Source organism: Anarrhichthys ocellatus, unplaced genomic scaffold (assembly GCF_004355925.1).
Source record: "Anarrhichthys ocellatus isolate YVR2014 unplaced genomic scaffold, GSC_Weel_1.0 scaffold14, whole genome shotgun sequence".
In the NCBI taxonomy this organism is placed as follows: domain Eukaryota; kingdom Metazoa; phylum Chordata; class Actinopteri; order Perciformes; family Anarhichadidae; genus Anarrhichthys; species Anarrhichthys ocellatus.
Window position 1 is genome coordinate 6,219,147 of NW_022280044.1, and position 26,844 is coordinate 6,245,990.

At 42.5% G+C, this 26,844-nt stretch overlaps 2 protein-coding genes across 4 annotated transcripts in view; both read right to left on the minus strand.

Annotated features, from left to right (window-relative positions):
• Positions 1 to 9,347, minus strand: part of foxo6b (forkhead box O6 b) — a 37,691-nt gene extending 28,344 nt beyond the window's left edge. Inside the window, exon 1 of the mRNA XM_031853834.1 lies at positions 7,962 to 9,347. Within this exon, the coding sequence (XP_031709694.1) occupies positions 7,962 to 8,459 (498 nt within the window). The 5' untranslated portion in view covers positions 8,460 to 9,347. The remainder of the gene's footprint in view (positions 1 to 7,961) is intronic.
• A 13,697-nt stretch (positions 9,348 to 23,044) lies between these two features.
• LOC116387267 (replication protein A 32 kDa subunit-like) lies at positions 23,045 to 26,834 on the minus strand. 3 transcript variants are annotated; one of them, XM_031854209.1, is made up of 9 exons: positions 26,719 to 26,834; positions 26,572 to 26,624; positions 26,372 to 26,473; positions 25,075 to 25,188; positions 24,911 to 24,979; positions 24,702 to 24,809; positions 24,385 to 24,498; positions 23,551 to 23,648; positions 23,045 to 23,412 (listed from the first exon to the last, which is right to left on the minus strand). In XM_031854209.1, the coding sequence occupies exons 1-9, from the start codon at positions 26,729 to 26,731 to the stop codon at positions 23,331 to 23,333; spliced, it is 753 nt and encodes a 250-aa protein (XP_031710069.1). In that variant the 5' UTR covers positions 26,732 to 26,834; the 3' UTR covers positions 23,045 to 23,330. The 3 variants fall into 3 exon arrangements, with proteins under 3 accessions (XP_031710069.1, XP_031710068.1, XP_031710070.1); XM_031854208.1 differs by having other exon boundaries at positions 26,572 to 26,834; XM_031854210.1 differs by having other exon boundaries at positions 25,628 to 26,834.
• Between the last annotated feature and the right edge of the window lie 10 nt (positions 26,835 to 26,844).

Below are 26,844 nucleotides of genomic sequence, written 5' to 3' on the forward strand. Positions count from 1 at the left end.
GGCCTGGTGAAAAGGGGGAAAGGCAACATTTTTACATGCTCTATTTGTGGGCAAATTTCATCAATTAAAATGTCTCCCAAAGAGTAAAAAGAAGACGTTTCCCACCACCGAGCTTAAAACCCTGAAAACATTCTATCTGCTCACCATCAAGGCTCAATGACAGCATATAGTGTACATACATTGTGAGATTCCAGTGAGCTGGATTCCCACATTGTTTTCTTTAGTCCGGGATATTTTCACCAAAAGAATCAGCTCTACTTTGAAGCTCCCCAGAGAAAAAGAGATGCCCACCTATCATGGCTGGATTGATTCGGAAACACCATTTCCAGGCATAAATCCAACTTGAACACTGCATGCTGAAACTGTTCTAATAACATACAAGCAGCAAAATGGTCAGCAGCAGGATGTATACATGAAACATTTGTTTCTTACATAAATCAAATCTCAGCTTGACCAACAAATCTTTAGACATTGGTGAGGCATTGCACTTTTGTTTTGTGTGACCATATTTAATCTTGATTGTCTTGAATTGACATGATAGCAATCTTGATAATCCTGCCTGCTTCTCCCTCCTAAAAATTACGTTCCCATACAACAATTTCAATTACGTTTTGAGGGAAAGTGACCCCATAGGTTCTGACAAAGCGTCAGCATGTGACATGGTGGCGTTAGAATTTGTGGCAGAAACATAACACATTTTTAACACATATCCAACGTTAACCACATGTTTAAAACTGTGAGCGTAATCCAGGAGAAAAAAATGTTTCCTCAGAAACATAATTGAGATTGCAGTTCAGTTCAAAGTCATTCTGTAAGAGACACGGGTGGTAAGAGATCTCTGAATATTAACTTCACAATGAAACACCAGGCCATTATTCAAATGCCACATCATTCTGATGCTACTTGTCAAGCAGCAGCAGTTCTCTTATTTTTTTACATGCCCTGCTCACTTCAACTCTATGGAAAATTCAGGGCTGAAAAGCCGTGATCCAGGTCGTCCAGCATGGCGCCGAGAGCTTCGCTCTCCAGGAGCATTAATCACAGAGCTGCCGTCCGCCAACTGATTACCTCCCATCAATCTTAGTTTGCCGAGCCCTCCAAAAGGAGAAAGCCCCTCATGAAGATCTGATTAAAAATGTAAGTGACTCATAATAGGAGCACATGCCTGGCCTCGGAGTAGATACTCTGTGATAGTCATAAGCCCTAAGTGGGATTTATCCACTCATCTCCAAATGTCCATTCACCTTCTCACGCAGGCCTGATCTCAGCGAGGGGACCTGCTCCGGAGAGGTGAAGTCTGGAAGAGAACTAGTGGAGATCTGTGTGTGTGTGTGTGTGTGTGTGTGTGTGGTAGTCATTTGCAGCTGCAGACAGGAGGGGGAGTGACTTTGAGAGTGTCTGAGAGGCACATCCTGCCTGCAATTAAGGTGGAATCAGAGAGAGATCTGTGCTGCCTTGATAATGAGCCTCATCTGAATTATTAACTAGAGCTGTACCCCCCGGACCTGGACTCCCATCAGGCCTAGCTATCCAACAACAAGACCAGATGCACGCACACACACACACACACACACAGACACACACACACACACACACACACACACACAATAAGAATCTTCAGATCCATACAAACCTCTATCAAACCCATTTCAGCGTGTGCATGAACTCAAACACTAATCCCATTTGCAGTAAAGATAAGGGCAACACTTTACTTGAAGTGGTGCTCATAAGGCATTATAAGGCATCAAAAGCCTATTATGAACACAATGTGAGTGCATGATGATTTATTCAAATTGGTGCATATTTTAATGAGTACAATATGCAGAAAGTTAGGGGGTTGAATACTTTATGAAGCAACTGTGTCATTAATCACATTAAAATTGAGTGCAATTTCAGATGCATGATTACATTATTTTTGTGATTCCAGTGGGATCATGATCAGTTTGGTGCTGCGGTGAATTTATGGATTGGGTTTGTTTGACTGTATTTGAAAAATAACACTCTGTTTGAATTATACATTTCAATGTGTGAATTTGAGCAATATAGCAGAAGAAAACCCCCAAATGTTAATTCATAAATCGCTTTCATATCAGCCTCGTATCAAGCTTGCAGAAAAGCGCGCAAAGACACATGGTTAACGTTGCGAAACGATTGGTTAGGTTTAGGCAACAAAACGTCACTTCTTCACACCTTAGTGCAGTTTAGAAGAAATATCAGCACTTGTGTAATTACTAACCGATGTAGCAAACAAACCGTAAAACAACAACTGCCCTTTGCAGACTTTCTTACATAACGTTACGTAGCAAGCGTAACATTGTTACTTTCGGACTTTTTATTCAAGTTATCTTACCACGTGACTTTCAATCATGGTCGCTCGGTACCGAATGCAAAAACGTTGACAATCAATGTATCCGTGGTTTGCAGAAATGTACAAAGCCAGAAATAAATAGATTTCTCACTTTGAGATAACTTTGATAATGCTTTCATACCATATAGAAAAGAATGGAAGGCAATGTCTCGAGCAGCAGACACCATTCGGTTAGCTGTGTCGTAAAGTGTAAGTGATTTGTAGAAAGGAGCAAACCCCTTGCGGGGTCCTTTAAGGCCTGGTTAACCGCGTGATGTGCTGACCTGTTCCTGAGTCACGGTGTAACAGCGAGGACAGAGCACTGAACGTTTTTTTGACTACCGCTCTGCTCATCGTCCGAGCCAGACACCAGAACACTTTGAAGCCCTGAGGTCTGGTAGACAACGCGGAGAGAATGTGTGCTGGGCCGACATTTTACGACACACCGCCGGGCACGATTCCCAAGATCCGCCTTCCTGACTGACTGTTCGAGTGTCTGGACTCGGTTTCCTCTCTGGAATTTGCATCTGTGGAGTGGTTCTCAACATTTTATTCCAGCTGATTGAAGTGTGAGGGCTGAGGGCGAGAATATTATGTTCTATTCCAACCACTGTGACTCATTTAAGCAGTGAACACCCCGCCTCCACTGCTGGTGCATCCCTTGTTTACATCCCGGCCCCTTCTCCAGATTGAAGTGATATCCGCCCGCGTTCTATTCAAATGCCTTTTGTTGCTCAGCATCAACTGACAAGGCAACTGATCCTCTCGGATCAAAATCTGTCCGTCTCGGCATGGCCTCCTTTCCATTCAAGCCGTCAACGACTCTTCCCAACTGTTTTCTCTCCATTCACACGACTGATCAGATGAGTTTTGCCATAGTCTCAGATTCAACAACCAACCCCCTTCGCCTTCCAAATTCCTCTTCCCATTCCCCGCCCCCGGTTAACCCAGCGCCAAGCCCGCCAACTCGAGAGCTGCCTCTCCTTCTGCTGCGCCTTTGTGACAATAACAATAACTGTGTAGCAGTGCAGAGGGCTCTCTGTTCAGCGAGCGCCAGGCCGGCTGGCACAGGGAACCCTCTAAGCCTGTTCCACCATCTCCAACCAATTCCCCTCTGTCTCGGCTGGCGCTGGAGCATCACAGGCATTAAGGCTGCTATCAATGTGCTCAGCAGCAGGGGCCACCGCCACCACTCTCGCTCTATCTTTTCTCTTTACGCCTCTCTCCATCTCCCACTCAATTCCGAATCCAATTCAAAAAAGGTTTTATTGGCAGGACAAATAATACCTTGTTCTTCAAAATGTCTCCTTGCCTCCTCTTTTTTTCTCTATCTCTCTCTCTGCGCTGTGCACCCTGTTCTCCTTCTCCATCTCTCACGAGTGGAATCTCGGCAGAACAAGGTGGACGGCCGTCAGCGTGGGCGGTAATACTTTACGTGAAGTGCATTGTGGTGCATTGCAAGCAGATTAGAAGCATTATTAGAGGTAAAGATCCACTTCTGGTCTCAGTAATCAGGGATGTAGAAGAACTAAACCACAACCAAAAGTCAATCTGACCATTTTAAGGGATAAATATTTAAATAGTATTTCCATGCATATATAAATATATATATCCTGTTTACCTTATTTACCTTACACTCAATAAATAAAGTCTTTAAGATTCCTTTTCAGAATGATTGAGTTTTGAATTGTCCAACTAAGATCCTGCAATCACTTAACATCAGTTAAGTTTCAGTACATTGTCTCCAGACAAAACTTAAATGTTATGTTATTGGAGTTGTTTGGCCTTAAAGCCCCTTAAAGCTTAGTTTCAAATCTTACATTTTTCTAAACAATATTAAATAGTCACGACCTTTTTCCAACCAAGATCAACCGTTTCAGTCATGTGACTCTACAGCTGTCAGTGAGGACGATATATAAGTGTCAAAAACTACATTTTAATTCTCACTATAGAGTTATCTAGTAAGTGTTTGTTATACAGGGAGACGGGAATGAGTGCGGAGGGAGTGATTTTGGATGCTTTGTCTCTTTCCAGCTGGTCATTTTGAATCTATTGTACTTGCAAGACATGACACGCACTGATGCAGATGATTGGCAAAGTCAGAGAGAGAGAATTTTCTTAATAAATTATATTTGAAATAAACCCAAACACGCGAAACACCCCAAACCCACCCTAAAAACTAAAACTTTGTCAGGATTCATAGGATTCATGTCATGTGGCAGAGATCTATACAGGTGTGTAGGGACTATGTATCATTTTAACATAAGTCTCTTTGGATGTGCAGCTTCAAATTGATCCAAACGCTTCCCGGAATGGTGCATTCCTGAACAATTACATTAAAAAAAAGCACTTCCCTAAGACAATACGAGATACTGAGAGTAATGCTCATAAATGTTTGCAGCCGTGATGGATGCCGGACCAAAACAGAGAAACTCTCACAGTGTGAAAAATACTGTAAAATCGACGAAACTATCGTACATTAAACAAAATCTTACATTTTTTAACTAGATTACATTTACAGTCACTTTGCAAATGTCAAAGAGTCATGTGAAGATAAAACAGGGTGTAAAGTTGCTCTTTAAAGACAAGAAAACTAACAGAAATGAACGCTTTTCTGAGAGTATAATTGATCCTCATGTGTATTGCTGCTTGTTTACCGTGTGCTCATTATATCACAGTCTGATTACAACGCTCATAAACCCACGATGTTCCTTACCGTGCTGCTTTGTGAAGCCGACAGGTAGAATCAGTGAGCTCCTACCTGCCTGTCTGGTGCTGAATCTGTGTACAGTACAGCCTGCAGACAGGCCACAGCTCAGCACATCCATTCCCACGCAGAGCCACTTGTGATATGAACATAACAATGTGTGTGTGTGTGTGTGTGTTTGAGCGCGTACCCCCGCATCACCACCATGACCACCTACAGAACTGAACTCACTTCATATGACCAAACACAGCCTCCCACCTCCGATACAATAACAAACATGGCCCAAACACTTGATCACAATTACTGTACCATAGTCATCATGGGGGTGACCCTGCTGCCAGATGCTTAAGCAACACTGTGCGTGTGCGTGTGCGTGTGTGTGTGTGTGTGTGTGTGTGTGTGTGTGTGTGTGTGTGTGTGTGACCACAATCAAAGAAATCCATACACTACCACCGGACGCAAGAAGTGAGTAAGCGTGTGAAAGAAATCCAATCTACCTCAGTAGCCTTAGCGCTTGACTGACAAACAAGTGAGTGACACCTCAACAGTGTATGTACAGTGTGTGTGGGTGTGTGTGGGTGTGTGTGGGGGTGGGTGGGTGTGTAGGTATGTGTGTGTGTGGTATTAAGAGTCAGGAGAATCTCCCGGCCCAGATGAAGACAAAGAGCCCAGCGGCTGAATTGAGCAGCAGCTCTCAGACAGGATTACACAACAGCTCTTTAAGACTGCTTTTAATAGCAAGACTCTGACTGGATCTTATTTCCCTCCCACTCATCCCATCTAACCATCCAACCATCCATCCATATATACCCCCCTCCCCCTCCTTCTCATCAATAATGTTCAATCCAAGCAGAATCACACACAACAATGTGTGGGAGTGCGTGTGTGTGTGTGTGTGTGTGTGTGTGTGTGTGTGTGTGTGTGTTGGCGAGTGATTCTGTACCTCCGTGTTTCAAATCTCATTAAAATCGCTGCCAACTGTCCAACATGTGAGTGCATGTGGGTCTCTCCTCTCTCTCTCTCTCTCTCTCTCTCTCTCTCTCTCTCTCTCTCTCTCTCTTTTTGTTACTGTTGAGGAGCGTTATTATGATTGAATCAAGTTGTTTTTCACTTGGAGCCTCTCTCCACCAATCAGATTCCCTGCCAGGACAGCCAATCAAAACGTCCACGCAAAGCTGGAACGGGAGCAGGTATCAAGCTGGGAATCCCTGGGCAGCACGAACAAGGCCCGCAGAATTAAGCTCAGCTTTAAATCCAATTTTAAAACCCCCCATACCATAAAGATTGGACAGGGGTTGTTGCCGCTCAGCTCCAACTTCAATCAAATGGTGATTTTATTGAGATTAATCTGCGTCTTAATACTGCTCAATTTGGAGACAAATGGGATGGCAGAGCAGGGGAAAGCATCGAAGGAGGGACAAATAGAAGGGAGACAATGTCACTTATCATAAAACGCTGTACGGATATGATAACATGACAGGAGAAGTCGATAGAGGATTTTGGATCAACTCGATGTCAAACACACAGATGGCATGAAATGCCTGTTAATCCCACTGCACCTTGTGATCCCCCTCTTCTGCATTCCTTCTATTGCCAGGCTGTGTCAGAAAAGCGATACACAGTAAACCGCAACTTCAAAAGCGTTAAGAGAGTCTTAAAGGGGCACCCTACTGATTTTACACACAACGCTCAGTTCACTTGTCACGGGCAGTACTACTAAGCCGAAAACTATTCAATGATGTCTTCTGTGGCTCTGGAGGGAACTTTAAAGTTTGAAAAATGAACCCTGGTGATGTCACGGGGATGTCATCACGGTTATCTCACGGCTTGGACTGAAAAGTTTAAACGCAATGCCTGTGTTACAAACTGGAGGTGTGATCAGATTTTCAAATACATTTTGTTTCTTTCTATGTTCTTTGTCTCCTTTCCGAAAAGGGTCTGATTCAAAAGTGATTTACCTGTGTTTACATACGACTTGCATATTACCTCCCAGTTGCAGTCTTGATTGATGTCTGTAACCGGATGTAAGTGCACATTTATTTAGAATTTACTGAACTACAATTTTAATCAGAAGATCTGATTTAGACGTCAGTTGCTTTGAAATGGCTGAAAATAAAGAGAAGAGGCCTGCAGAATAAACAAAGACTTCATAAACATAAAGAATAGTAAGAGTGGAAGCCACAGGGCCTGGAAACAAGACCATTAATCCCCAAACATGATGGGTGGTAAATGTAAGTAGATTACAGCAACCAATCTATTAGATTAACCTCATATTAATTTGAATTTAAGGGATGATCTGTAGTTACATCTGTTTGCTGTGACACCCCATGTCATCATCTCTTGTTATTGTCCTTTTAAACCCCTTGCCTTGTGCCATGCTTTCGCACAGCCTGTGCGTAATTCAACGTGCGCGCACTGGATCGCAGGGGGGCGGGGTGGCTCCGAACGGTTTAACCCGGGCACCCAACTGGCGGCATGGGTGACTGAAGAGCGGCAAATCAGACCGGAGGCACACTCTGTCCCCCGTGTGACCCGATAACGCAGAGAAATACAGGCTTGAGACCAGACACTTTGCCAATGCGTCACAGCGCGTACTAGTTGCCTATCCAAAGGGAACCGTGAACAGGGGGAGTTTGGCTCCGTGTGGCTTCTCCATATAAAAAGGCTGCAATCCCTAAATACGATGAACCCAGTGAACCCATATGCATGCTCACCGCCCCTTTCCACAACACAGTAGTGTGGAGTGACACGCCACTGACATAAATTGCGGGAACAAGGGTCAATTACGTGGCTTTCAAACATGCAGGAAAGGAGTTGTGCTGCAGACACAGACTAAGGCTAAATATAGTGCAGTTTCTCCACTAAAACCTTCACCATGTGTCAGAAAAATTCTTTCATGTGGCCTACCTTCCATCCGGCTGAACTGTTGCTGTCGCCTTTATCCTTGAAATAAGGAACAAAGCGAACCATCCAGTCATAAATCTGGGACAGGGTGAGTCTCTTGTCCGGGGTGCTCTCGATGGCACGGGTAATGAGGTCTGCATAAGACAGGTTTCCCCACGCGTTTCGCCGGGAGGACTTGGCTTTGCGCAGCTGGCCGGCCACGTCGAGCGCAGCCCCGGACATGCAGGCAGGAGCGGCCACGACCGGTGCCGGGGCGCCGGCTGGGTGCTTGATCTCCGCCGGTGCGCCGCCTTTTCTCTCGGCCCGGCATGCGGGCACGTCGTACTGCTCCAATTTGACCGATGCCAGGGCCAGACCTCGGCTCGCCTCTTCTCCCCCGGGGAAATCCTCCGGACACGGCAGCGGCCAGGTGCACGACCGCGAACGACTGTGAGGCTCAAATTCCGAATCGATATCAACCTGATGCGCATCCATGCCGCCGTTCTTCATCATCATCAGCATGATGATCTCCCGCTGAATAGATGTCAAAATCGGGCAAGGTCACTATCACAAAAAAAAAGCCTGTCAATAACAACAAATTAACGTCCGACAGTTAAAATGTCGAAACTGCACCCTAATGCAAAGGAAGAAGAATAAATGTGTATTGTTTCACACACAGAGATGATCAACCAGTATGAAAAAGCCGGCAGCGGTGTGGGGTATTATCATTCTCCTCAGTGCAACAATGTGGCATCACATCAGGACAAATGAAGGTGTATCCGAGGCATCAACAACAGTATCAGTCTCTCTTCCATGTTAATTACACAACAGCGGCTGTGTGGCTGCATGCAGGACCAAGTGACGGTCAAACATCCATTATGAAAGCCAGACACACTTGGAGAATGTCTCTGCGCTCGCTCCGGCTGCAGCAACAGTTGATCCTTTTGACAGATGAGGTCCAGTCCAGGTTGAAAAAAAAAGGAACGCTTATCAAACTCCCCCAAATGAACTGACTTTATAATTGTCTCCAGGATGTGATCCCAGCTCTACTACCGTCTTTCTGCAGATTGTTTGGTGACCGGCTTCAGCTGAAACTCACTGCGAGCGCAATTACTCCCTTAGAAATAGAAACAGGCTCTCATGAATCATTTATATGAAGCCGTGAATTTCCAGACGAGAAAAAAAAGCCCTCATGGATTTGATTAGGAGCATCCTCTGTGTCTCCTCTGCACGCCGCCAGACGCCTCACTTGGTATAGTAGATATTTCTACCTTTGTCTTTGGCTTTCCGTTCACATGTCACATGGGTACCGTCTCTCTGCCTATTGCTCTGCCTTTATACCACAAGCCTGCGTCTCTGAAGGCTTCACGCCACTTAACTGTAGCCTGGAATAAAGTGGAATAAGTGCTGCTTCCATATAATTGGACGCCGCCTCGATCAAGTCACTCCCTCCAGAACAGGTTTCCAGAGGAGGAGGAGGCTGTGCGTGTATGTGTGTGTTTGTGTGTGTAAGTGTGTTTGTGTGTGGTGGGGGTGATATTCCCAACAATACTTTTCCAAAGGCAGTCATTTATATACAGACAAATTCAATCACATACATCTTTTTTATCGTATTTTTTTCTTAAGTACAATTGCCATGACTTTTATTTCAATTATTATTATTATTATTAGTAGTAGTAGTTGTAGAAGTAGTAGAAGTGGTAGTGGTAGTAGTATTATTACTATAATAATTAGTAGTAGTAGTAGTATTGCTGTTGTTAACAATAATAAAGATAAATGTTAAAATTGTATTTACCAAAGGTTACAAAGTTTTTTATTTGTCATTGTTCGACAGGGTTGCACAACGAAACTTAGATTGTAGTCCCGATTTGCTACATAGGAATTCGATTTTTTTGCTTTCATTTAGTGATAGATTGGCCATCATGTAATGCAAGCCTCTTCAAAGACATTGTTCACTATAATATTTGAAATGATGTCTGCCCTTTTCATTTGTACCTCCTTATGAAGGTCACACATGGTATTTCTACAGTATATAGTTTAGATTAATAAGGCAGCCGACAGCTTCATGGGATAAAACATTGATCCGTACTATTTATAATTTATAAGGAACTTGGTCAATATATATGTATTTTCTAATGTAATCCATAAGTAAGACACTGTGTACAGTTGCAAAAGACTAAGTAATTAATACTTTCTCCCAGAGCTGTACAGGTTGTAGCCAGGATTTTAGAGATACTGACGTCATGGGTCCCAATTCACCCCCGCCTCTAGAAATTGTTTTATTATTCAGATTTTTCTTTTTTTTGTATTTGTTTCATTCAGTTTAATGTATTTGTCATTTCTTTAAAGTGAAAATCTTGTTTCAAATCCTTCTTCATACTCAAAGGGATATAATTCTGGGGTACAAAAGCTTTTTATTTGTTTATGAATTTGATGTCCTAAAAATTTTCAAATTGAACACATTGAGTCAAAAATAGATGATTTAGCCAGCAGTATATTTGTGTTTATGAACAAGAAAATTGATATTGGACAATTTGGCAGAAAAACATTTTTTTGCTTTGTTTAAGGGGGAGGCGGGGTTTGCTAATGTTAATTGCTAAATCTGTGACAGGACATGAACACACCACATCCTGCACGGGAAGAACAGACTTCTTTGGTACCAGGAACTATTCACACCGTTGTTCCTCTAGTCTAGACATAAGGTTCTCGAGTTCATGGTTCCTGGGTGCCTGAGAAAGTTCCCACAATGGAAATAGTAGCTACAGCCCTGCCTTTCTCACCAGTCAACATAATGTGTTTACATTTTCCACCATCGAAATCTTTAACATTAACATCTTTTCTCAACACATTCATCTAAACCAGGCATTACAATAAAATCAAATGGGATTAATTATCCGCTGGGATTCTTCCCGTTTGTTAGGTCAGAGAAGCAAACTCCCATCTCCCCTCGCTGTCTTTGTCACACACCATTGCCTTTGGTGGGTCTGAGTCCATAAAGTGGGCTCCATCAATAGCTGCTCTGTGTGTTGTAAGCTCCTCTGGAAACCCCCTACGCTGATAGAGGCTGCCACTCTTTGACAGCCGGTTGTCAGTGACAACCATAACCTCAAATGCACCTAAATGGAATGCTTTCATGAGGACTAAATGGGCCTATCAACATGAAGAGAGCTGGCGATCAGTGTGTGTGTGTGTGTGTGTGTGTGTGTGTGTGTGTGTGTGTGTTTTCAGTGTGTGTGAGTGTGAGAGAGAGAGAGAAAAAGTGGAGAGAGATGCTGTAAATGGGAACAAACAGACCGAAAATTAAAAACACATGGCTCTGCGGTTTTCGAGAGATTTTTTATGTGCCGCAGAGAAGTTGTAACAGGAATGTGGTGTGACTCCTATCATATGGAATGAAAACACTGAGGCTGTGCCAGCAGGGTGGATATAGCGTGTTCAGCTGTGGCTTACAGCAAAATCCTCGTCATCACGGCTAGGTGATGTACCGCCGCAGCGTAAACATGAGAAACATGAGTCACACGGTTGGACACGACACGAGGCAGACAGAGAATTACATGTTTTCACACAGGGGAGGGGAGTGGATTTGTCAAAGACTCTGTGGCCATTTGTGCAACATAAGAAGTGAGCCTTGACATTCAGCTCTTCCGAGAAACATATTTTTGCATCAGTGTTTCATTTCCATCTATTATTTGTCAGATTAACTGATTCTGCCAACTGGATTTTCCGTGAGATTCATGTTCATCCGTTGTCCCTCTGTTTTCTCTGCATCAAATATTGATGATATGCATATTGACCTTCACTGCCACCTCCCTCAAGCTGCCTCTACCTATTGATCTCTAAGTCCACTGATGCCCAACTTAAGGGATGTAGTGAAAGGTAAAAATCTGTTTAGGATAGCATAAATCTGTTTGAACAGTCCAATATTTTGGGAAATATGCTTGGCATTAAACCTAAAGTCAAATGAGTGTGCAGAAATACTGTAGCTCCAGGCCGTGTCAGCCTAGCTTAGCACATATATCGCGGGTAAAAGTCGTAGTGACGAGCCCACAGAGAATTATCCCCTGACTTTGCAGTTCCCCTCTGCTCTACGAAGAGTTTCATCATATTTTTCACTGTTTTGCTTCAGTGTCACCTCTCTTTCTAACCTTGTTTCAACCTTCAGGCAGCTGTTTTAAGGAAAAGTAAAACCACTAAAACAGCTGCACACCACCTGACAAGCACCAAACAGTAAGCAGACAGAGGTACCGTCAGGTGACCAGAAACACGTCTCCAAATAGATGTTGCTCCACGTCTGTGAGATTCTTAAATGTTCTTTAAACAACAACTTTATAAGGCGATTCTATGTCATAGTTGTGTTTATAGCCAATGCAAATTCCAACCCTGCTCCACTGTCCCCAAGTGGCCCAAAAAAATCAATTACTGTAATGCAGCTTTAACCTTAGGGGTGGTCGATCAGTAAATCTTTATGTGGGTTGTTTTGCAAGGCACTGGTATGACCTATTTTGTCATTTAGGTATGGAGACTTGTTGTGAAACGCATCAACCACATGTCTGGTTGTTACAGTGCTATTTCTACATTGCATGAGAAGGGAAGCTTTGAAGGCATATTTGTTATACTTTTTGACAGAGTTAGCTGCTTATGGTTGTTGTGCTGATTGACGTTAGGCTAAAAACATCCCAGACCAGCACAAGACACATATGAATGACATTGATCTTTAACACGACAAAGAAGTGTATGGTATCAACTGGTTTTGGAAATTCATGGAAGCGGCATATGGAAGCGGCATGGTAAGTGTCTAATTTGTGAAAGTTGCTGAATATAAAAAAGGAGTTCACAATGGGAAAAAGTTCAATCTTTTCAGAGAAACTCATTGATTTTTTCTTTTGTCTTGACAGTTAGCATTAGGCTGATCACCAACTGGGCTCAGGGTTCACCCTTCACTATTCCACAGACCCGTACACCTTAAGAGTGAACACTAATTGCCTCTTCTCCACGGGTCTCCCTCCTTCATTTCCATGCCTTATCCAGTGAGTCAGTCAACCTGGAGGATTATTGATGTGTTTACTGTTGGAGGGGGATGCCACTCCCTGCCTTGGGAAACCCTCAGGCTTTCAACTGTTGAGTAACACTGACTGCTGCCACCGCCTCCAATCAGGAAAGTTGGGATGTTGCTCTTCTCTGCTCATAATGAGGCAAAACAGAAGGGAAGAGATGGTGGCACCCTGAGTTTTTGACTCACCTGTTTCACTTCATTTAATCATGAAGCTGAATTTCAACCATGGCCCGTGGATGTCTTCATGCCAACCCAAGACAAAGGAAATAAATCTGTCAAGACCTCGCAGCTCCCTCAAGCTGCTATAACCAGATCCATCTTTCAGAGAAAATTTGGTTTGCTAAAACTTGGGTCTAACTTTTGTAGTTTTGGCCATTAATCATATTGTCTGATCGCTTGTTTCTTAACCCATCCGACTTTTCAGCAAATCTCAACAATTACTTTGGTCAGCACAGTGTTATCATAATCGATGGAAATCATAACCAGACACAAGATTTGACAAAACAAGAGTGAACGTCTTAGCAGCCAGTTGCCTATTTACATATCAAGCAAAGACACAGAACAACACTAAGTTTGTGTTGTGTTTCTGGACAACATTCCAGCCAACTCTTCTTTTAGCTGTTTTGTGTTGGTCTCCACGAACTACTGAGAAAAACACCTGGCTCATTAGCTGCTAAACTATGTTCACAGCTAGTCGCCAACTTTGTCTGCCTGCTGTTTACACTACAGTACAGATACTGTGGTGTATAGTGGTTTGAGGCATTCTTTGCTAAATAACAGGTGCTGGAAACAAGGTTGATGAGAACGCAAGAACAAACCAAAAGTTAAAAAGTCACGGGCCATAAAACCAAAACAATGAACTAAAAGATGCTAAACCTCCATGGAGCTGTGAGGAACTGCAAAGTTGGGTGATACATTTCAGTGGGTGTATGACTGTGAGTGAGCCCTTTCGTATTACACACTGTCATTTGATCCATTGTTAATACAAAAATATTGATCAGTGCAGCTTTAAGTCTTAAGAATTTTAGCTGCAAGCTCTAATGAGCCCTGACAGAGGCTAATACAGCTAAAACATGTTGCCTTTTACATTTTGAAGACTACAGCAGCTCAAGTCATTAGTTAGCATGTGTTCAACCAAAGAACAAGAATTAATCACTGAAATCCCCTACTGTGGTGCTTTTTAAAATGAAAACCTGCATTGTCTTTGTCCACTTTGGCCCCTAGTTGGGAATATTTGAGTTAGGCTAAACACTAGCTTTGGGCTAGTCTATTACAGTACTCAACTTTGTTTTCAATGTTCAGCCTTAAACAACCTCGCCTCTTTTTTTCCTTCTCTCCATCAGTCCATAATCCCTCCCTCCAGCCCTCCCTTTTCTTTACAACCAACCCGAGTTACATAAGACGGAAGAAAGTGTTGTTTTCCAGCGGGACTCACTGCTGTGTGCGGAAACTGTGGGAGCGGAGGGTTGGGCATCTCAGCCCTTACACTGCCAATGGCCATCCCAGGAATGCATCCTCTCTGTGGGTCTGGGCCGCAGCCAACCATGTGGCCTACCAATGTCACCGAGGCACTTAGGCAAAAAGAGACTGTTTTCTATTTTCCCAAAAAAACAAAAGGCTGCATTTTGCTCCCATTGGCTGTACATGTTGAGGTTGTCTAATACTGCACGCGCATCTTCTTTCTTCTGCTTTTTTTATAGGTAGAAACCACAACATTGTGTCACAGCCCTTTGATGAATACAAATACAGTTTTAGTAATATTTAAAGAATCCACCTCAAGCGAGGTTCAATGGTGAAAGGGTTCGAGCAGACGCAGTGACAGACTTCTCTCTGGTGTACCTGACATAAAGAGGTTTAGCTAACACTACCCGACACCTACAGTTAATCCTATTTCAAATTGCACTCTCAACCATGAAATCCACTCACAAGAGGAAAAAATACACAGTAATGCAGTGCAGAGGTGTTACAAAGATAATCTTTCCCCTGCCACTTTTCCCCCACTGGCTTTAAAGCAACAAAAGCCAGCAGGTACAATTAAGGCACGGGTAGGTTCTTCTGAGCAAAAGGAGGAAGGTTGGGTTGGAATAAAAAGGGGAATGGCATCACACTGTGTCAGCGGGCGGTACCAGACATATGGCAGACATTGGTGGTAACCAAAGCTTGATTTGACCCAGTCCTATAAAGCTTGCTGATGGTGGTTGCAAAAAGTTAATCACATGAACTCTTCCAGGCCTTGCGGTCTGCTCACCGAGCACTGATCCCAGAATGCAGGCACGGGTCTGTACGGCCGTTCTTTCAGCACAACATGGCCTCCGCACGACCGTCACAAGTGAGGGTTCACAGAGAGGAGCAAGGCGAACAGAACTGGGCTTCTATCGACATGTCCTCCAACGCAAACGACACATCAGGACCTTGGAAATGGAAGTTAAGAAAACAACCTCACCATTTACTAGCTGTTAACAGATGGCGCTTGCCCAGTTTTTATGGAGTTGTGGTTGTCCAAATTTAGATTTTTTTTTGCTCGTGTAGGTTCAAAACCTGATGTTCAAAGTACATTCTCAACATATCCACATACAACGATTCATATGATGATTTAGGAAAAGTGATTTTGTTATTTTTCCGTGTGTTTTCCTATAAATGTCCGGCAACTCGAGGGATCGCTGTGCCTGCACCAGCCCCAGCAGTGTTGAGGCAACAAAACTACTTGGTTAGGTTTAGGTTGTGTTATTATTAGACCCACCTGACCTCCGATGATGTCAAAGGGATGTCATCAAGGTTATGTGTGCTTGATCTTCATACTATTAGCAAAGTCATTGTTTGAAAGAAATGGGCGTTTATGAAGTTGCATTATGGAAAATGTAGGATCCAGAATTTTGGGGAAATGGCATAGGGAGGGAAAGGCAAGATATCTCTGCCTCTGTTGATTCCATTTGGACAAATCTTTTGTAAATATGTCTCATGGAAGTAGTCCGATTTAAGGGAAATGTAATACTAAATCACTTCTTAAAGTACCCCTTTAAAGGTGTGGTTCAATTCAGGCAACTAATAAAAAGCATTAAGGTTAGGGAAGGATTGTGGCGGTGGTTAAAATAAAACGCTGACATTTTGTTAGATGATGAGATGCAAACTGTGGCCTTTTATTTCTGTCTTTTGGTTTCGAAGAAAGATACCTGTGACCTGAAGTAGTTTCAGGTCAAGAAACTACATTTACTGTTTCTTCTTGATTATTCATGGAAAGGTTGCAAAAGCCATCAAAAAGTCACCAGTTGGACAGTGTCCAGTGCTGGTGCCATTTTTCTTTTCATGCACAACTTCGAAACTTCTTTGAACAACTTTGCGAGGATTGCAGCCAGTGAGGGGGCCGAGGGTTGACAGGAGGCCGTAAAGAAAGGCAGCAGACAGTGCAGGAGGCCGGCTGTGACAGAGGATGGCAGGGTGGGTGTCACCAGGTACGATTCCCCCTGTCTCGCTGTATCTCAGGAGTTTCGCCTGGCTGATCAGGGACGACAGGGCCGCTGCTCCCAACCTTCAGTCAGCTGTCACACGAGGTCACCGGAGAAGACAAAGTATGCGAGTCACACACTGTACAGGCCAGACACACGTCGGCTACATGCGTCGGCATTCACTAGCATGTGCTTGTGCTGTGTGACCCCCCCCCCCCCACCTCATTTGGTTCAGCTCGAGAACAGGTTGGGGTGGGCAGAGAGGAAATGATGTGGTGCTGAATTTAATTCCTCTATAATTTCTATTATCTTGGCCGTCACAGGCTAACACTGGGGAGTGAAAATGGAGGAATAAAAAAACACAACAACTTGGATTAGAGAGAAAAAAATGAGGGAGTTCAGAGGGTCGTATATCATTAAGCAATTGAGAAAGTTAATTAGGCAGCTCTGATAATTATTGCCATGGCAACCTGAGCGCACTCATGCAGATTTGATTAACGAGGTGCCATTTATCTGTGCTGGCAAGACAGCGGGGCCTGCACAGAGCTTGAGAGACACCTAAAGGTGGAAGCTATGTAATGTGTGCTTTATTCACAGCCACGATGTACGCTTACATTCCAGTTAATGCACCCAAAATACAGATCGCAGCTTCATCTGGAGAAAGAAAACATAATGTGGCACAGTTTATTGCATCACTCATGGGGATATCTGAAGTGAAACAAAGCATTCATTTTCTGTTTTCCCTCATTGTCTCAAACTGAAGCCATATTCGAAAAAATGAGACTGTTGAGAGTGTTTCCCACAAAAATGAATGGCATTTCTAGATCCATAAGAGACTGTCAATGGCATGGTATTGGCAATGGTAATGTGATTTACAACTACAGGACTGTGGAGTGAATGAGACATAAGGGGTGTTTGTGGATTCCAGTACGCATGTTGCCCTCTGGTGGAAAAACAACATCATTTTAAGCTTGCGTGCCTTTCTGCTGAAGGGTGTCTGGAGTCTTGTTTAGCAGCAGGCAGCGCATTGTCAGGCACAGAGACACTCCATTATGTGGTGGGGACAATCATTAATGGCTGTTAAGAGAGCACAGCACAGTGGTGATGTGAAAAATAAAGCGCTAAATAAAATACTGCATTTGAGACGACAAGCTGAGCCATTTCAAACGCAATACCTGTCACCAATCAGGACTGGATTCAAAAAGAAAGAACAGATAGGTGCTCAAAATCTTCAGAGAATATTTTCATCAACACGGCGAGAAAATGACACATTTAGCATGTGCTAGAGACATGCTATCAAAATCAGTTTGCAGGAAAAAAATCACTTAATTAGCACTCTCAAGGGGTTTTTTTTTAACCATAGATAGGACCGTTAGCAGCATGCAGACAAAAGTGAATACATGAAAGTGAAGTAAGCTCAGTGGGAGATTTCTCCAGGGACCCTCTAATCCTCCTCCACATCATTTCACACACAGCCAAGTGAGAGGTATGGATTATAGTTATTATACAAATATCAAGCATAGAGGAATTCTAATAACAGTCATATCAATTAAAGCCCTTTCACTCCAAGTGTTTCATAAATATCTGACAATGGCACTTGCTTAGAAAGCCACATTCTGGTATAAAAATAGAGAAGGAGAGAAAAAAGAACATTGATTTTGCTGTCACGAATACGGGTTTCTTTATTGAGCTCCTTTGAAGTCAATCCTCACCCGCAGTTCGTAGCCTTGTCACAGTCTATTACAGGTATGTCTACTACTCCTTTCCTGGCTTGTGACATTTTATTCTTATATTCATGAGTAAATAAGCTGCTGACCAAATAGTATTCACACAAAGAGGAATTCATACAGAAGGTGGCCCGGAAAAATGTTGTCTACAGTGGCTAGTACAGTGTGTACTGCTGTAAATCCATAAAACAAACTGCAGTAAGATATCAGTTAAAGATTCAAAAGTGTAAAAAGTATTTAGCTATTTATTTTTCTCTTTTGCTGGATCATCACAGTAACAGTATTTGTTTGCACTCTCCAGGAGAAGGCTGAATCTCTCAATGCATCCACAAAATGCATGAAAGGTCCATATGTCTCTAATATCAGGCATGTAAGAAAAGGTCAAATGTGGTATTGTTAAAAATAAATATTAAAGCTGCAATATTAAACTTGAGTAATGTCTGGGTTGCCCATAATCTGACAGAGAATAATCACCCAACTCTACACTTCTAAGAAGCTTTTTAGCCTTTTCAGCCCACAAACTCTGCTCTCATCAACTTCATCTAACGCAACAATCCAGCATCTCCAGGTTAGTGAAAACCAAAACAGAGCTAAAGGTGAACTTTGGACTCAATTTTGTCAGGCGGCCAGAAATGGCAAACCAAATAAAACAGGAACTGGATTGATGACTTCCCTCTTCATCACTGAAGACACACAGGAGCTCCTCTGGATGTTGGCTTGGTCAGAGTCAGACCATCTTATTCCACATATATTGGAGGAATATATGAGCCAGAGAGGTATGAGATAATATTCAGGTTGTTCTACAAACCTGGATTCACATTTGGATCTGTAAAACCAAACCGTTCATTCTTATTTGTTGGACTTTGGATTTTGCTTTCTGGACCTACCTCCCTCTGTCTCAAATGAAAATCAGCACAAGCTATGAATTATTAATACCTCTACAGCTGTCAATCATCTGCATTGTCAGATCCCAAGAAACGCATTTTTTTCTTTTGCAAATGCGTCTGGAGTTTGAAGCTGCTCATCATTCAGGAGTATTGGCTTTCTTTCAGTCCAGACTTCTTTTTTTAAAACACCCTGCTGAGACCCAACAGCAGCAAACAAAGACGTCTCTCTGGCTCGTCAGGCAATCCCAGCAGGCCTTTCAGCTCTTCATGCCTGCCTTCAGCTCCCCCGGTGCGGCGCTGCTTTGGGTCTGGGGTTTTTCCCTGAGAATGTAGACGCCCTGAACAACATGGTGGAGTTTAACCTGCTGGGGCTTGTGGCGTTTCAGTCGTATTTGTCCCAGGAAAGCCCTGTGTGCTGAAAAAAGACACACCAGGGCCTAAGACCATTTTCATTCATGTCTTTATTATGAGTGGACAATAGGGAGAGATTGAGAAGAGATGACAGTAAAACATGCCAACATGATTATATCAGGGACACCAGCACCAGCAGAAAGAGGACTCAATATTACTACGATTCAACACAGAGTAAAATATAAAATGGTAAAAATATTTTGTAAATAATATGGATCAGAGCAACAGTCCAAAAAAACAGCAAGGGTTCCCAAACACTAAGGGAAGGTAAGAGTCCAAAAAACAGAAGAATGACATAAACAACAGGAGGAAAACCACACAGCTTACAGCTGAACCGCTCACTGAAACAGAAGACAAACTGGCACTGACGAAGGGGATCACGCAGACTAAATACACAATGAAAGGAGGGTGATAACGAGGGACAGGTGACAGCAGGGCTAATGAAGGACAGGTGAAAACAATCAGGGCGGGGCAGACAATCACACAGGTGGGAAACACGCAAGGGTGTGAAGTGAAGTATCTGGAAACAAGAGAAAAACAGAGGAGAGCGGGACATGACAGATTGTGTCTACTTCATTTTGTTTGTTTGTCTGTGACAAGAGAAATTACACGCAGAAACTTACATTTCAAATTATGGGATAATTTAAGTTTTAGAGTGAAGTGAATTTAGAAAGTTAAACATTACATTTTAGGAGCAGCTTACAATTTTCTGCCATCTACGCCACAACCTGAACAAGAAATATTTTTGTTTTAACGATAATACTCTTTAATGTTCAAAATGAGTATTTTCTCTCTGACAAACTGAACCAAGCGTGACTACGACGGAGCGTGTCTTAGTTAGTGCTTAGCGGTCCTGCAGTGTGTTTGGCTGACAGAGCTAACATTACCGGGGCTAAACACAGCTAACAAAGCTAAGCGCTAACGGAACAAAATGCACAGCGGGACGGACAGTTTCTGTTGAACAGTCAACACGGAAGCCGATTCAGTTTAATAAAATGAGAGCATCGGAGTGAAAAATGCATCTGATACACTTGGTCATCACTGAGGGTTTGTATGCATTCATTCAAAGATTAGAGCAGTAATCGTTGCAGACACACCTGGTGGAGATCTGCACTCTACGGAGTGCTTTTCTGGGTCTTTATATGGTTTGATATTTCATGAAAAACTGTAAATTAAATATGCTGTAGAGTGTAGACTGATACTCCTGATGATTTACTTTGACCCTAGAATGCCCTCGGCACACGTCCTGCCTCGGTGAGCTCAGGTTGCTCGGTTCACGGCTGAGGTCAGCTAGGTGTTTGATGAACAAGAGATAATTGAGCTCACCTCCACCATCTTGGCTCCTTTCATCACATCCAGGTGAAGTCCTGGAGGAGCTTCCCCTGCCATGGTTTGTCAGTTGTTTCCACATTGTTTGACAAATTACGAACAAATTCATCTGGAACTCTGACAAGATGTGAATTTTTCCGACAACTTGCTGGCTGTTGAATTACAAAACAATGCAAATTGAAGTCGTATTGTTCCCCTAACGTACGGCATCTTTATTTAAACACACGCATCAAAAACTTCTGTACACACAAAAAGTGAAAGAAATAGTTGTTGGAGCTCAGATGGTTGGCTTTGAGAGAAACATAAATTGGTTGTCACAGTATCCCAATTCCAACACTAAAAAGGTGTGAAGAGAGGGGGTTTCAGATGCTGTTCAACCCATAGGCTTGTATAAATATTTATATATATATTTTTATTAGCATAGACTTGAAATGAAGTTGTTTCAATGTATTAAAAAAATAATGCAGCTTATCTTGCTCCATTTCTCTGGGGAGTCTTCAGTGTAGTGAAGCTTCATTTAATGCAGAGTAACTGGTAGCTTAGCTCACAACACTTTCCAAACAACTTGACCAACACTGCATACTGATGTCTTTATAATGCTAGTGGAACAAAAAAAAGAGATGCACACCAGTACTGGCGTATTGGAAAATAAATTGTATCTGCAAACAAACGGCTTCTCTACAGGGAGGTCAGAGGTCAGACGTCAGTGCCAGCTACAGAATCATGGCTGTCTGGCTGGACTTGCTCAGCCCAGGAAGCCAGGCCTTGCTGATGAATAGTCAGTTTCCCTTTCATAGAAGAATTATAATTACTTCCAGTAAATCAGTTCACAGACACACACACGCACAGACACACACACACACGCACACAACAAGCCACACCCTTTATGATCACATAGCTGTGAGTGTGACTGCTTGGTGTGTGGACCATAAAGCAGCTTTGTGTCTCACATTTAGATTAAAAAAGAAAATGTAATTTCTATAATACATGACCTGTTATCCAAATTAATTAGAATTTTCTTTAAAATATCATCATAAATCTTTGGGACTGGGTGTAGCCCAGAGACTGTGGTGTACTGGCAGCCGTACTGCCTACTATGCTGCAAAACCTGTGTGATCAGCCAATTACAGATTTCGCATACCTGTTATTATAACTTCTCTGTCGTGGAAATGTAATGACAAGCAGTGCCAATATCACTTGAAGCGTTATTAAGGAAGGTCTGGCAATGCCCTCCAAGACATTTATAGACACCATAAATTGCATTAGTCTTCATATAAATCATCTCAAGTTTTAATCTTTTCTAACAGTGGTAAACCTGACTGCCATAACTGATATAATGGGTTACTGTTAGAACTTTATGTCCCCAATTCTGCTTACAGCTCGTTTCCGTGACCTATATTAGCTCAGTTTTCTCAATCCAGGTCTCCAGGGGAACCCGTGTGAGTTGCATAAACAGCTCGTATTAAGAAAATAAGCCATAATAAACTCCACAAACAAACCGAGTTCCAGACTCTTAAAAACCGTTGACAGTCTGTGAGTGTCCAGTCAACTGTAACACTTGCATTAAATCACCACTCCTATAGGACAGGAAGTTATGTGATGGACGACACCCAAAAAATATTTAATGGGATTTCGTTTGCTCCCCGTTGGGAAAATGATCCCATTAACAAAGCATTGAAATGAGGTGAACACTGGACACTGGACTCACCAAAACGTGTCATTTTGGTGTTACCTTGATGAAGAGCAGCATTGAATATGTGACTTGTGTAAATGATAGAATTTAAACTTCAAGTTGGCGATCCACTAAACACATTGTATTTGGTTGGGAGTCACTTGTAGGGTAAGTAATGTTGTAATAGATATTGTGATTTCTGAGGCGGATCCGCTTTCCTTAATTAAAATAAAAAGTCCCAAACCCGCAATTGTAGGGAACAGGTTTTGGTGTCGTCAAGGTAGCGTGATATGGATATATGGATTGGGCCTAAGTCTCTTGTCGATAAGCTTGTGAATGTTTTGACAGTTCATCTTACAAGAGCTGTGTGTGTCGTTTGCTTTGCAGCCAACTTCGCCCACTTGTTTTCTACCTTAAATTCTGGGAAACTGAGGACCACAAGGAGACAGACATACTGTATGAAGACTGTAGCTCTTAAAGGAAAGCGTAAATAAAAAGGGCACGAGAATCATTTTTATCTTCATTATTTATATACAGCATCAAAATGCAGGGTACCCACAGATTCAGAACACAAATAACGTAAGAAGTAAAAATATATACAGTATCTGGTACAAACATAAGAAGCCTGAGCAATAAATGATACACTATAAACCCTGTGACCGTTTGCTAATCTGTCCTACTGTTTAAATATAGAGAACTAAACATCTTTAGACCAAGACAGACAAAGCCATCTGCTACACTATGTCATAACTACCTAAATCTAACCAAAAAAATCAATGTTCATGTCGACATAAAAATGTGGGTACATCCTGATCGGCTGCAATCCAGGACAACGATGCCTTCGATGCTTCTCAAGCTTCCCGGTAGACCGCTAGTGTTCTGTGGACTTGAAATGATTCTCATCCATGGTACAGAAGACGTGACCGTTATTCATCAGCGAGTTCAAGGAAGATCTGTACAGAAAGAGAGACAGGTCGCAGATTTAAGCATTTCATTCTACGTCCTTGTTTGTCAATCATCCATCATCACCCAACGTTTGCAGCCAAAGTTACGCGTTCATCCGGCACAAGAGGCACGAGGTCAAGATGTACCTGAGGTCTCTCATACTGAGGTAGTCCAGCTGTGTCAGCAGTTCATGGAAACTGATGCCAATGTCGCCGAAAGAGTACTTCCTGACTACCGTCAACACCTTGTAAAGGGAAACAAGCAATTACTCTTCAACCCTGCGGCGCTGTCATGGCATTTCACTTAATGCATGAAAGGTTTCATTTTTCATCTTTGTCAACAGCAATGTGACTTTGCAGAGACAACGTCGTGGTTACTTAGGACAGCCTCACTGTGTACTGTGTCGTCTTCATCATGGACCAACAGTGAAAACGGTCCACAGTGAGGACATTTCCTGGAAAGACACTACAGATTCTTCCAAATGCAGTTTAATAATACTTTGTAGTTATTTGTGGTATTGCAATCATCTGTAAATAATGCGATATCCAATGCAAACGTGATCATTTACAATGAGCTGCATAAAAGGAAAATCCATTCACCTCACTATACCATGAGTAACTGATTGGTTTGTCACGGAGGCAGTAATAGGCTGCTGCAATTCACTGCTGACGGACTTGTTACAACATGAGACGGATCTCGTCAAAACAAGACACCAACAACAAATTAACTAGATATTTTTCATGACCAGGACATATTCTTGTTATTGCTACATGCGAAACAATCTTTACAAAAAAACCTGTTGTGACAATATTCACTTCATCTTGTTATATCATAAACATCAACTATTGCAACCTTGCATATTTTCCAGAAATGTCACCATTGCTAACTTTGCACTCTTAACCTCCATTGTACAGATTTGGGGAAATGAGGAGTTGCACTAAACATATATCAGAGTGAACTGACCCTTTAAACCCACTCACCTGAGCATGGAGGGAGGACAAACCATTCGGTAAGATGTCTTTAAGATCACCACTATGCTTGAGGACTCTTTCAGACCGCGAGGCAGCAGTGGTATTCATATTCACATCAAATTCCTGAATAAACAACATAACAAACGGAGAAAAAATCCCAAATAAGGGCCAAAATACCTTTATCAACTCTTCAACTAAAGTATTGAGTACATGAAAATGTCAAATCTGGGTTCCAGTGTTGAATGTTTGTATCTCTGTCTGAAATCTGCTCCATAAATAAGTTTTGAGTCCGTTTGCTGGTCAAAAGCTTCCACAAGCGTGTGTACCTTTCCAAAAAGCTGCATATGAGCATGCACCACTTCCAACATGTGGGATGTGATCTCATTCAGGTCCTCGATACATCGGCTATTTACTGCCAGCAATGACCTTTGGCCCTGGAGCAACATTAAAAAAAAAGGAATACATAACAGATATTATCCCAAAAGCAATGCTCACATCATTTTAATCATCTCTTTAAAGTGTTTGCATTGCTTACATTGAACCTGCATAGACTTCCAGTAACCTTCACATATGTCCCAGGAGAGGTAAATGTCAGAGTGCAGTCCTGTGAGAAACAGAGTTTGAGACGTATCATTTAGCAAAACAGCGCGGATTGTTTTCTAGATGCAGTCGTAAACAGATCCTGTTGATGCTACTGGCCTCTGCGTTAACCCACTGCTTCACGTTTAAAGGTGGACCAGTCATGTCATCCACAGAGAACTTGATGTTCTTCACAAAGGGAGCAAAGCCTCTGATGATGCCAACGACAGACACCTGCAGCACAGCGAGAGGAAGCACAAGCAGTTATCCTCAGACCAAACTCCATTCAAGAATGTGGCAATTTTGGATATTCTTTGTTTTCCTGCAAATGAGAAAAGGCAGCGTTAACCTGTTTTTTTTTTGTTTGTTTTTTAAATGGAGTTTTGAATGACACCCTGGAAAGCATGGTTGGCACATGATTTAACGTTTCAGAATCAAAAAAATCTTTTTTAATAATCTGGACATTTTCACATTCTCCCTGTAGACTGTTGGAGTCACATAAGAACCATATGCCAGAAGTGGGACAAAGTTATTGTTTTGCAAGTCACAAGTCACTCTCCAGGTCAAGATCAACAAGTCCAAAGTCGTGTCCAAGTCATAAACTGTGTGTTTCAAGTCATTATTTGAGGCCATTCTTGATCTTGGAAACAGCAAGTTGGCAAAACAATCTCACCTCAAGATCCATTAAGCAGTGCTCTAAAGCTTTTGATAATAATTCTCGTTTTTCTGAGCACATTAAAAGAGATCCCATCATTGTCTTCAAAGTAGCGTTGCGTAATGTCTGCTGGGCACTGACAAACACATTTCCTTCCTCATTGCACAACATGATTGTCTGTCAGATTGGTTTAAAATGAGACGAGGAGTTGAGAAACACACTGCACACATTGAAAACGCAAATTTGGGGAATATACTCGAGGTCCCCTTGGGGATAGATCTCATTCACTCAGGTCATCCACCAACAGGTCAACTTTTCAACCTGTCCAATACTTTGGTTTATGATCAGAAGCATTGGCTGTGACTTGATCCTACCAAGTCAAAAGCCTAAAGTTAGTCGACTTGCAAAGTCTTGACTCGAGTCCAAGTGATGCGACTGAAGTCAAAACCTCAGCCCTATGCTTCATAGGCCTTTTAAACAGGAGCATTTTTGTCCCTGCAGGTAAACACAGGTGTAATTAATGACATCAATTATGGCCCTGTTCCATTTAGGTGAGTCAGGGCCTCGGTACTGCTCCCTGGAATGGCTGGGACACACCATGTAGAATGGGAACGATCATTTTCAATTTGATCAATTACACCAGTTTCATTAAACTTGCAATGAAATGTCAAAATGGCTGCTGTGAAACAAGACTTTTAAACAGTGACGTGCATTCATGTGGCGTGAAATCCTCTTTAGATTTTGTTTTATTGCTCCTCATACCTGGTTGAGTTCAAAGCCACAGATTGCAAAGGTGTGGCCGAAGTCTTGAGAAGCAGACAGCAGCTGAGACACTGTGCACGGCAAAATCTGAAGAGTCGTCCTCTGTGGAGATCAGGGTGAAGGAATGCATTACAGTCTGCGTCAACACATTTTCTTCAGATCCTCCACACATTATTTCAGTTAACAGAAGGTAGACACACCTTTAATGTCTCTGCTTTCTGGCTGCTCATCCCGTCAGCAGGCTGACTGCAAGCTGTGTAACGTGAAAAAGACACTTTTAACCATTTTAAGACAAAAAGGAGAAGGATGTTCTTTGTTGGGGGCGACATCAACATTTGCTACCTTACCTTGGTTCCACATGACAAAATGTCTTCAGTACAAAAACTACAGTCAGGCTGGAGCCACTGGGAGAATACAGCTAATTTAGCTAGCGCTCTTAATGATCAGGCCATCAGGTGAACTGAATTATAGCA

Bases quoted from the DNA above. Each gene is read 5' to 3' on its own strand.
- LOC116387267 (XM_031854208.1), bottom strand. From the start codon at position 26,706: ATGTTGATGTCGCCCCCAACAAAGAACATCCTTCTCCTTTTTGTCTTA. The intron at 24,810-24,910 runs GTAAGCAATGCA...ATGTTGCTCCAG, and splicing joins GAAGTCTATGCAGGTTCAAT to GGCCAAAGGTCATTGCTGGC. The intron at 23,649-24,384 runs GTGAGTGGGTTT...TCCCTTTACAAG, and splicing joins TGTCCTCCCTCCATGCTCAG to GTGTTGACGGTAGTCAGGAA.